Source organism: Colobus angolensis, unplaced genomic scaffold, assembly GCF_000951035.1.
Source record: "Colobus angolensis palliatus isolate OR3802 unplaced genomic scaffold, Cang.pa_1.0 Scaffold17, whole genome shotgun sequence".
In the NCBI taxonomy this organism is placed as follows: domain Eukaryota; kingdom Metazoa; phylum Chordata; class Mammalia; order Primates; family Cercopithecidae; genus Colobus; species Colobus angolensis.
In genome coordinates this window covers 2,967,805-2,979,345 of record NW_012114821.1, presented here as the reverse complement: position 1 = coordinate 2,979,345, position 11,541 = coordinate 2,967,805, and the positions used below count along the sequence as shown (strand labels likewise).

The following is an 11,541-nucleotide window of genomic DNA, read 5'->3' as shown; positions in this document are numbered from 1 at the left end:
TCACTCACTCATTAACTCATTCACTCACTCATTCACTCATCCACTCATTCACTCACTCACTCATCTACTCATTCACTCACTCACTCATTCACTCACTCATTAACTCATTCACTCACTCACTCAGTCACTCATCCACTCATTCACTCATCCACTCATTCACTCACTCACTCATCCACTCATTCACTCACTCACTCATTCACTCATCCACTTATTCACTCACTCATTCACTCACTCACTCATTCACTCATCCACCCATTCACTCACTCATTCACTCACTCACTTGCTCACTCATTCACTCATTCATTCACTCATTTGCTCATTCACTCACTCACTCATTCACTCACCCACTCATTCACTCAGTTACTCATTCACTCACTCATCACTGACTCACTCATTCACTCACTCACTCATTCACTCTCACTCACTCATTCACTCATCCATTCCATCCTTTCCTACAGAGAGATCACACCCCCAGGAGTTCACAGACAAGTCAACAGCTATCAAAGACCAATGTGGAAGGTGCTTCTAAGGGTGCAGGGACTGGGGTCCTGGGAGCCAGAGTGGGGAGATTATGGATAAGGAGAGAGGAGGCACCCAAAACCCAGATCCCAAGGACTCACCTCGCTTCTACCAGCTCATTTCTGCAACAACCACATCTGAGAAACCTGGATGATGCTAAGTCTTGGCCACCCAGGGCACCAGCCCCACCTTGTAGCCTGACTGCCAAGGGAGCCCAGGTAGGGCTTTCTAAAGAGCCTGTTTGGGGCCATTTCATCCTGAGAGCCATCAGTGCAGTCCTGAGGGATGCACCACCACCAAAGCGCCCTCCTTATCCTGGCATGTAGGGTCTGTGTCTCCATTATGCTGAGCCCAGCCCAGATCCTTCATCTACAGCAAGAGGCCTCCTCACCAAGCAATGGGGCCTGGAGCGGCTTCTGGAAACCCCAGCACAGGCCGGGGTGGGGTGGCTGGTGGGAAAAGAGGAGGCTCCAATACAGAGACGAGGGCTGGGACTCAGAATGGCTCCATCGAGTGCAGCAGGTGGGCTTTGCCCAAATGCCTGTCATGACTGAGGATGCCCCAAGTCTGACTATGGACCTTGGCCACATACGGACCTCTGATACTGGCCACATATGGAGCCTTGACCCTCACCATATGCTGACCTCTGACCCTAGCCACACGCTGACCTCTGACCCTTACCACATGCTGGGCCCTGCCCCTGATCCCAGACAAGCCTTCGCATTAGTTGTGAATTGGGTCCTGGGACCTGCAGATGAGTGAGGCTGGCTGGGTGCAGTCCCTCCTCACCATGGAGACTCACAGCACTTGCCAGGCCTACTTGGTGGCAGCCACTGTTCCCTTGTCAAAGGAGGGCCCTGTCTCGACTTCTTCCATGCTCCTATGAGGGCCAGGCAGGAGGTGGACTTCAAGATCCTGGTAGAGCTGAGCCCGAGCTGACTTGTGGCTGTCAGAGCCAGGCAGGGGTTCTCTGGGGGCCTCTTGGAGCTCCCTGGCTGGCATAGCCTCGCCCGCCACTCTGAATAGGATGTGTCCAGATCGGGTACCTGTGATTTCATTCACCACAATCTTGGTGGGTCTGGGCAGAGCAGTCAGGATGCTGATGAGGCTGAGCCCACGGGGAGTGGGGCAGAGGGCGGGCCTGGGTGGTCCTGATTGATCCCTAGCAGGGGAGTGAAGGTGGGGCCAGCAAACCCCTTCCCCACATGGGCCTGCAGGCTGGGAGCACTCCCACCCCAGCAACAGAGCCACGGGAGGCGTGGCTGCAGGCCTGTTCACCTCCCTTCAGCCCACATCCAAACTGCCAGCAGTCTCCCTGCTCGGCCCCGAGGCCCACTGTGCCTCTCCAACCTCTCCCTGCTGTCAGCCCCCGATGGTCGCCAAGCCTCCCCGCACCCCCTAGACCCTCCTCACCCATGCAGATGTGGACATGGCTTGCCCTCGCTCCCACCCTCCCTGGCTTCGCCTGCCTTTGGAATACTCCACACTCTGAATCTCCAGCGAGACCCCAGGGCTCTCCTGGTCTGGCCTCTGCTGCTGCCTCACCAACTTCTCTGCTCCTTGGCCCTGACCCTGCTGGGACCTCTCCACTGACAGGGCACCAGGGCTGCAGTGCTCCCTGACCCTGGCTCAGCCACCTTCCCTGCCTCCCCTAACCACCCCCGACCCTCCCCTGCCAGGTGCTCACATGTGTGGCTATGCTGTAACTGTCCGTGTCCATGTGTCTCTCCTGCTGGGAGGCCGGGCACTCCTGGACCCTCTGCAGTCCTGCTGCTGGCTCCTGCCCTCTGCCTTCTGACCACAGGGCATGGGTGCAGCTGGGCCGCCAGGCCTCAGAGCAGTTCTACACCTCCTTGCAAGTGACTACAGGCAAGCCATGTGCTGCCGGGCCCGTCTCCCCTGCACGCTGGGACGGTGGTACCAGTGAAGCCCGCCCCACCACCCGTGACGAGGCCAACACAGGTAACATTTGCAAACCACAACCTGTCACTCAGATGTGGCTTCCTGTGGCTGCTGCAACCAAGTACCATACGCGGGGAGCTCTAAACAACAGCCATGTGTTCTCTCATGGCCCGGGAGGTGAAGTCTGGGTGGAGGAGCGGGGGGCTCTAAACAACAGCCATGTGTTCTTTCAGCCCGGGAGGTGAAGTCTGGGTGGACCATGTGTTCTCTCAGCCCGGGCGGTGAAGTCTGGGTGGAGGAGTTGGCAGGGCCGTGTGTGCCAGGGTGGGTTCTTCCTTGCCCCGTCCAGCTTCTGGTGGTGCCAGGTGTTTCTGGGCTGGTGGCTGCGTCACCTCATCCCTGCTCCCTCTCCACGTGCCCTTCTCCTGCGGGTGTTTCCGTGTCCTCTGTTCCTCTCAGGACACCAGCTGTCAGATTTAGGGCCCACCATAACCCGGTAAGACCTTATCTTAACTCATTACATCTGCAGAGAACCTGTTCCCAAATAAGGCCATGTTCACAGGTGTTGGGGTGGAGACCCTGATTTGGAGGGACTAAGTCAGCTCTGTACAGGGGTCGTCACCGTCGCCACAGTAACTATTACTATGACCAGGGCTGGTTTCCGGCTGGCTTGGGGCCGCGCCAGTGTGGGCGAGAGGGGTGGGGCACTGCTCGGAGTGTGACCGGGCACACGCACGGGCTTGCGCATACAAGCAGCATGCATCACGGAGGCGGCACCGGCTGCAGGCGGGGGTCCTCTCTGCAGCCTTGCTCCTGCACTCGAGCTACGATTGGTGCCTCCCACCCACCTCTCAGCCCACGCTGTCTTGCTTGCATCTGCCCCTATTGCTTGTTCTTCTGTGGATCCTCTCCCAGAGAACCTTTACTTCGAGGACTCAGAGCTGGGAAGGGGACCCTGATGACCCCCAGAGACAGGATTCTGTCCAGACCCCACACTCAGAGCCCCCTCAGGCCACCCACTCTGCTCAGCCTCACTCCTCTGGCTAAAGAGCATGGGCTCTGGAGTCCTGGGGGGCTGAAGGAATGGGGTCACTGCCCCAAGCCCAGGACTAATAGAGGCAGAAACCTGGGCTCCTCAAGGAGGTTCTCCCCAAGAACCTCCAGAGAGAGGCTGGCAGGACCACAGCAGTTCCCGGCATAAGGAAGCAGCAGGGGTCAAGAAGGGCTCCCCATGGCAAGGCCCTTCCTAGGGCTCAAAGGCCCATTCCCTTCCTGGGGGTCCTGCACCACCTCACTTGCTCCCTGGGCAAGCTGCTGAGCCTCATCCAGAAAACGGACACAATAACAGGTCCCTCACTGCACCCACAACCCCAGTGACAGTCAGGACCACCACTGCACCCATATGACAGTGATAGCCAGGCCCCCCACTGCACCCACACAGCAGTGACAGCCAGAACCCCCACTGCACCCACAACCCCAGTGACAGCCAGGGTCCCCACTGCACCCACACCCCAGTGATAGCCAGGCCCCCCACTGCACCGACACAATAGTGACAGCCAGAACTCCCACTGCACCCACACCCCAGTGACAGCCAGGACCCCCACTGTACCTGCATCCCAGTGACAATCAGGACCCCCTTCTGCGTCCACAACCCCAGTGACAGCCAAGACCCACATCCTGCCCACAATCTCAGTGACAGCCAAGAACCCCAATGCACCCACACCCCAGTGACAGCCAGGATCCCTTTCCTGCCCACAACTCCAGTGATAGCCAGGACCCCCATCTTGCCCATAGCCCCAGTGACAGCCAGGACCTCCACTGCACCCACACAACAGTGACAGCCAGGACCCACACTATACCCACAACCACAATGACAGCCAGGCCCCCATTTCTGCCCATAACCCCAGTGACAGCCCGGCCCCCCATTCTGCCCACAGCCCCAACACCAGCAGCTCTGGACACCAGGAGTTCTCTTTGCCATCCAGGATTTTAGTAGCAAAACCTCAGCTGACCCAAATGAGGCAAGGCCACTTGGGGTCTTCACGTGCCCTGCCTAATGTGGACACACAGAAGCCCTGCTGTGAGGGGATGAGCTGACTGGGGAGACCCCAGGGATGTGACACAATATCTGGAAGGTTCACAGTGTGTCTTCACACAAATCCAAGACCTACTGAGTCCATGCTGTCCTGGCCATGCTGGCCCCGAAGGCTGGACTCTGCTTCCGCACTCCTCTGGAGGCTACAAGATTTAGATAATGGATGTACAACGCATGGCCTGGCACACAGTAGACCAACCATGGGAGTCTCCAGTGCTCAGTAAGACTCGAGTAGGGCAGCCTTGAGTGAGCAGCTGAGTACTGCAGAACTGAGCAAGGATAGCACCCACCCTGCTCCCTTGCCAGCCTTCCCGGAGTTTACATGGAGAAGAACTGAGCCTCCAGCCTACCAGCAGCCAGCATCAGTGTCAGCCACATGCAGATCCAGCTTTGAATGGATCCTTCAGCCCCAGCTGAGTCTTCAGATGACGCAGCCCTGGCCAACATCTACCTGCAGCCTCACAAGAGACCTGGAGCCAGAGCCACCCAACCAAGCCACTTCCAAATCTCGACTCACAGAAACTGTGAGATAACAAACATTGATTTGGTTTCAGCCACTAAGCTTTATGCTAATTTGGCATGCAGTATCAGTAATGGATATACATGCTTCACATGCTTCAAAGGTTCCACTGACACTAAAGGCCTTCCCATGTTCTGTCCCAGCCCTGACCAGCTGCAGCCCAGGGCCCTGTGTCCTGGGGACAGCCATGCTCCAGTGCCAGCCATGTGTCTCAGTACCCACTCCTCCCTGCCTACAGGAGCTGGTGAAGCTTCCTGGTGAGCTCTCCTCACTGGTGCCTCATTCCCCTCCTCTGGGCTCTGAATGCACACTCACCACATGGCCCAGCATGCTCTGTGCACTGACTGCTAGCCCCAGAGGAATTGCCAGTCATAAACTTCTGGAGGTCAGTGCCTAGGAAAAGGGAGGCTTCAGGGTGGCCTTGCCCCAGTGGCTCTGAGTTGCAAGAACACAGGGCACCCCTCTGCCATGTGCACCACTGGGACCCTAGAGCCCAGCCCATGCCTAACACACAGGAGGTGCTCAACAAACACATAAAGGATGATGAAGGAAGGAAGAATGAATGGATGCAAGCAAGGAAGGACAGAAAGATGGCTGATGGGTGGACAGGTGATAGATGAATGGATGGGTAGAAGGATGAATGGTGGATGGGTGGATAGATGGACAAACAGATGGTGTACAGGTGGATGGGTGGATGGTAGCTGGGTGGATGGATGAACAGATAGTGGATAGGTGGATAGACGGGTGGATGGGTTGATGGATGGATGGGTGCATGAGTGGATAGATGAGTAAATGGTGGATGGATGGGTGGATGGATGGATGGATGGATGGATGGATAAATGGATGGTGGATGGATAGATGGATAGATGGATGGATAGTGGGTGGGTAGATAGATGGGTGGATGGCAGGTGGATGAATGGAAGGTAGATGGATGAACAGGTGGTGGATGGGTGGATAGATGGGTGGATGAGTTGATGGATAGATGGGTGCATGAGTGGATAGATGGGTAAATGGTGGATGGATAAATGGATGGTGGATGGATAGATGGATAGATAGTGGGTGGGTGGAGAGATGGGTGGATGGTGGATGGATGAATGGAGGGTGGACGGATGGATGGACAGATGGTGGATGGGTGGATAGAAGGATGAACGGTGGGTGGATTGATGGATGGATAGTGGATGGATGAAAGGATGGATGGTGGATGTGTGGATGGATGGATGGATGGTGGATGGATAGATGGATGGATGGTAGATGGGTGGATGGATGGACAGAGGGATGGTAGATGGGTGGATAAATGGGTGGATGGATAGATGGATGGAGATGGATGGTTAGATGGATGGTGGATAGGTGAATGAATGGATGGTGGATGTGCAGATGAATGAATGGTGTAGGGGCAGGTAGGGCACTCACCACGGGTGGCATCACTTTCAAACAGAGGTGACGATGATGATGATGATGACAAGCAGGGCAGTGACTCCAGCTGATAGGAAGTAGCACTTGATCTTGTGTCTCTGGAACTGGGAGAGAGAGAGAGGTTGTTTCCATATCCTGGTCCTCCAACCTCCCATCCTCAGGGGGCATCTGGCTTGTGCATACTTTGGGCTGTGGCATGCAGGGGCTGAGCCCACCCTGGGGCAGGGTCCAGACAGAACCTGTGTCTTGCAAGGGGCTCTGCCCTGAGCTGGCATGCCTGTTTATTGAAGAATTGCTCTGGGCTGGCTCTGGAGCCAGGTTCAAAGGGAGGGAGGCAGGAGACTCAGCTTAAGCTTAAGCTCCAGAGTCAGCCAGACATAGGTGTGATTCATGCTTTGTCCATCTTGAGCTGAGGGATCTCAGTTGTTTCCCTTCTTGGTACCTTAAATTATTTGGTAAGGATAGGATGATGCCATGGACTCCATGGAGACATTTGAAAGCCTTAAAATTAAGGTGATGCCTGGAAACTACATAGCCTGGGGCCTGGCGAATGCCAGACACATAGTCCTCACCAGATAGTCTTACTTGTATATTCTTGTGACTATTACTGATTTAACAAATTCTGGGCCGGGCGCGGTGGCTCAAGCCTGTAATCCCAGCACTTTGGGAGGCCGAGACGGGTGGATCATGAGGTCAGGAGATCAAGACCATCCTGGCTAACACGGTGAAACCCTGTCTCTACTAAAAAATACAAAAAACTAGCCGGGCGAGGTGGCAGGCGCCTGTAGTCCCAGCTACTCGGGAGGCTGAGGCAGGAGAATGGCATACACCCGGGAGGCGGAGCTTGCAGTGAGCTGAGATCCAGCCACTGCACTCCAGCCCAGGTGACAGAGCCAGACTCCATCTCAAAAGAAAAAAAAAACAAATTCTGGACCCACCATCAAAGGTCTCATGGAGGAGGAAGACATTGATCTGTGCTAGGGGACTGATTAAAGAGGAATTGGGGGGCTTCCTGAAGAAGGATATGCTTCATTCAAGTCCTGAATGTGGGGTGCGAAACCCCTAGGCAGACCAGGGGTTGAAAGGCAAGGGATTAAGGGAGAACCCAGAGAAAACTTGGAGCTTAAATAAAATGGTAAGTACCAAGTATCCAAATCAGGGAGCAGGGGACAGGGAATGGAAAGGGAGACATGTTGTGATGAGACAGTCCTGCAAATTGTGAAGGAGTTTAGACACCACCCCTAGATAGCAGGGAAGACAGGAATTTAGAGCAGAAGAGTGACATATTTAACAGTGTGTTGTTGGAGAGGGCACTCAGGGAGCGAGACAAGAGGATGGGTAGAAAAGAGATCTGAGACAAGGATGCCAGACAGGAGGAAGACTGACGTGTCCGTGAAAGATGGGCAGGGGCCTAGAGGAGGGCAGAGAAGGGAGGGTAAGAAGGAACAGAGTCAAAACCAGAAGGTGGAATCCTCATAACCTAGGATTGACTGGATAGGCGAGAGGAGTGAAGTATAGAAGACAAGCCAAGGACGAGTATCCCCGGTTACCCCTCTGGGACATCAGTTAAATGTTGGGATGAAAATCCATTAATGCATCTATCCATTCATCCATCCATCCATCCATCCATCCATCCACCCACTCATCCATCCATCCATCCATCTACCCACCCATCCATCCACTCATCTACCCATCAATTCATCTATCCATCCACCTGTCTACCCACCTATCCATCCACCCATCTACCCATCAATTCATCTATCCATCCATCCATCTATCCATCCATCCATCCATCCATCCATCCATCCACCCATCCATCCATCTATCCATTCACCTATCCACCTGTCCCCTGGTTGTCTAGTGGCTAAGATTCGGCGCTTTCACCTATCCACCTGTCCATCCATCCATCCACCCATCCATACATCCATCCACCTATCCATTCATATATCCATCCATCCATACATCCATCTACCCACCTCTCCATCCATCCATACATCCATCCACCTATCCATCTGGCCATTCATCCATCCATCCATCCATCCATCCATCTATCCATTCAACCATCCATCCATCTACCCCCTCTCCATCTATCCATCTACTCACCTATCCATCCATCCAAACATACACCCATTCATCTACCCACCCATCTATCCATCCATCCTTCTACTCAGCTATCCATCAAGACGACCAGCCCCCAGCTCAGCTCTCTCAACTGCCTCAATTAAGGTGCAACTGTCATTGCACCTTAAGAGGGACCCACATACTGACCTGAAAATGAGCAATTGCTGAAACAGTACCGCTTCCCAGCCTTGGGAAACATGTTGCTACCTGTGTCCTTGGCCAGGACACTGAAGCTCAAAAAGGTAGAGACCTGCCCAGGCTTCACAGTGTGTGACAGATCTGAGGTTCAGGTTTCTCTCCCTGTAGCTGTTGTCACAAAGTCATGCTGCTGCCTGGACATCCTAGGATGTAGGCAGGGTGATGAGGGGTGGAGGGGGTGGCAGGAAGGGGACAGGAGTCCAGCAGTGAATCAGACAAAGCCCGCAGCTTACCGGTGGGGGTGGGGAGGGCAGTCAACCCTCCTGGCAGGGACAGGGCTCTGCATCAGTGCACAGGACAAGGTGCTCTGAATCAAGGACAACTTCAGGACCCATGACAGTGCCCATGGCTTGGGGTACTGGGGTTTGCAGGTGGCCAGTGTCTGTAGGGTCCATGGTCCCCTCACCAGCATCATCCCAGTCAGCAATACAGCTGCCCGTTCCCGAGCATCATCCCCCACCACAGCACAGAGGTGGTCCCACCAACACCCCCGGTCTGCAGAAGAGGAGATGGCTCAGAGAGGTAATGTGGCCTGCCCAAAGCCACCAGCCTGAGATCTGCAGAGCCAGGGTTGGAGCTGGGCACCCAACAACAGAGCCTGCTGCTGACTCCACACCCTGCCCCATGAGGCCCATGCACTTGGATCTACCTGTGCCCTGTATGGGCCATAAGAGTGCAAGGTGAATTCTCCCATGCCAGCCCTACTCCCACACTTGGGTCACCCACGCTGAGAAGGAGCCTGACGAACCATGGTGTGGGGGTCTCCTGGGTACCCGAGGGGAACAAAGGGCATGGAGAGGAAACAGGAGCTGAGGTCAAGCAGTTCTGCTTGCAGGCCCATCCTCACATCACTGCCTGACCGTGGCCTTGAGCACAGTGCTGGGCCTCTCGGCAGCTGCAGTTCCCAGCCTCTGATCTGGGGTGCCAGCTGGAGGAGCTGGTGCATGGGAAGAACTTGGTAGCCATTGCTGGAAGCACTGCCCTGGGCCTCCATCCACACACCCAGCTACAGCCCCCAGGCAGCTGACAGGCCCAGCCTGGCCTCACACTCCTCTTCAGTTGGGTGTTGTGCCCCCCTGCCCTGCCCAGACTGGGCCCTGGGCCACTTCCTGTGGCCCTAAAGTTGGCCAACCGAGGGCCTTCTTACATGGTCCCAGGTCAAGCCTGTCTCCCCGCGCTACAGCTCTCTGTGTCTACCCTCCATCCCCCAACACGCTGGGTTCAACAGAGCTGGGGAGGGAGGCTGCAGGGAGGCAAGGAAGCTGGAACCACAGGAACGGCCAGGCCAAAGGGGCGGACTCAGGTGTAGCAAAGGATGTGCCCCAGAGAAGCCCGAGGAAGCACCTGGGGAAGAAGGGAAGGGAAAGGACCCCTGGGGGCCCTCTGCAGCTGCGGTCAGCTGCTGCTAAGCCTGGCCCCTCCACAGCCTCCTCTCTGCCCATCGCCAAGTCACCGCTCCATCTCTGGTCACGGAGGCCGAGGCCGGCCTTTGATGAAGGTTCTGCACTCCCAGACTTGTCCAGCTCCCCTCCCTGACCTCAGCCTCCACGCCAGCTGCTGCAGCCCAGCAACGTCCCTGGAAGGGAGGAGCTGCCCGGTCGGAGGGACTGAGCTCCTGCTGTGGCCAACCTTGACCTGGGGCTCACTGCAGCCCCCTGGGCCCTCCTCACTGCAGCAGGCACCCAGGCAGCCGCCCTGCAAATGAGAAGCCACCCTCCCCAAGCTGGGGGAGGGGACAGCTGGCGGTGCACACAGCGCCCACTCATAGGGCTGACTTTTCTGGCCCCCCGATGAAAATGCTTTGACCACATCCATGACCTAAGTAGAGTGCAGAGGGACCTTCCTTAACGAGGCGAGATGAATTTTCCTGTTAAATATCACCGTGTCTCGGGAAAAGGCAGGACAGGCCCATGAGGCAAGCAGAGCCAGCACAGCTTTCCTGGTGCAGATGGGAGGGCCTAGGACCCAAGCAGGGGTGTCTAGAAGGGTGACAGTCAAGACTGAGGAGCTCACCAGGAGCCCCCATTCTTCATGCTGGGGAAGCCTGGCCTCATCCACATCAAGCCTTGAGACCTGCTTGGGGCACAGTTCTGCCCTGCCTCAGTGTCAGAGGGGAAAGGGGGTTGGGGGATGCCAGGATGCCAACCTGGGAGACCTCCCTGCGTCATGGGATCACAGCTGACACCATCTCAGCAACAGGGCCAGGAGGGGCCGGTGTGCTCATGTTTAATTGACTCATTGTGTGGGCAGGGCTGGCGATGAGAGGCCCATGGACACAAGCTCGCCTCCTCAAGAGGCTGAGCCCCTCCCCTGTCTGCTCTGCCTCCTGCCCCCAGCGGGAACCAGTGCCTAGGTTACAGTTTGGGAAGGCAGCTTACTCCCTGCGGGCCTAGGCAAGGGCTCCTCCCTCTGCCTGCTGGCTCTTCATCACCATTGTCAGCCCCACCACCTCCAGGATGCCTTCCCAGATGCCCCGAGTCATGCTGAGTTGCTGGAGTCCAGAGCCCTGGCTTCCCCCTGCACAGAACTGACTGCTGCACCCTCCCAGCTCAAGTCTCACCTCCTTCCCCACTGGAGCTGTGGGAGGCGGATGAGGTGTGACCACCCTCGCCATCTGAATGTGGCAGGTGCTCAGTGGAAACATGGTAACCAAGAAGAGAGAGGAGAAAACAAGTGACCCCAATCATGGGGTCTGAGGAAGGCTCCAAGATGGCTCCACGACCCCAGCCACGGGTTCAGGGGAGGCTCCAAGATGGCTCCACGACCCCAGCCA

The 11,541-nt window shown here is 56.2% G+C and overlaps 1 protein-coding gene across 1 annotated transcript in view; it reads right to left on the bottom strand.

Moving 5' to 3' along the window:
* Positions 1-11,541, bottom strand: part of TSNARE1 (t-SNARE domain containing 1) — a 161,381-nt gene that overhangs the window by 11,745 nt on the left and 138,095 nt on the right. The window contains exon 15 of the mRNA XM_011938228.1: positions 6,447-6,553. Coding sequence (XP_011793618.1) covers positions 6,464-6,553 — 90 coding nt within the window. The 3' untranslated portion in view covers positions 6,447-6,463. The remainder of the gene's footprint in view (positions 1-6,446; positions 6,554-11,541) is intronic.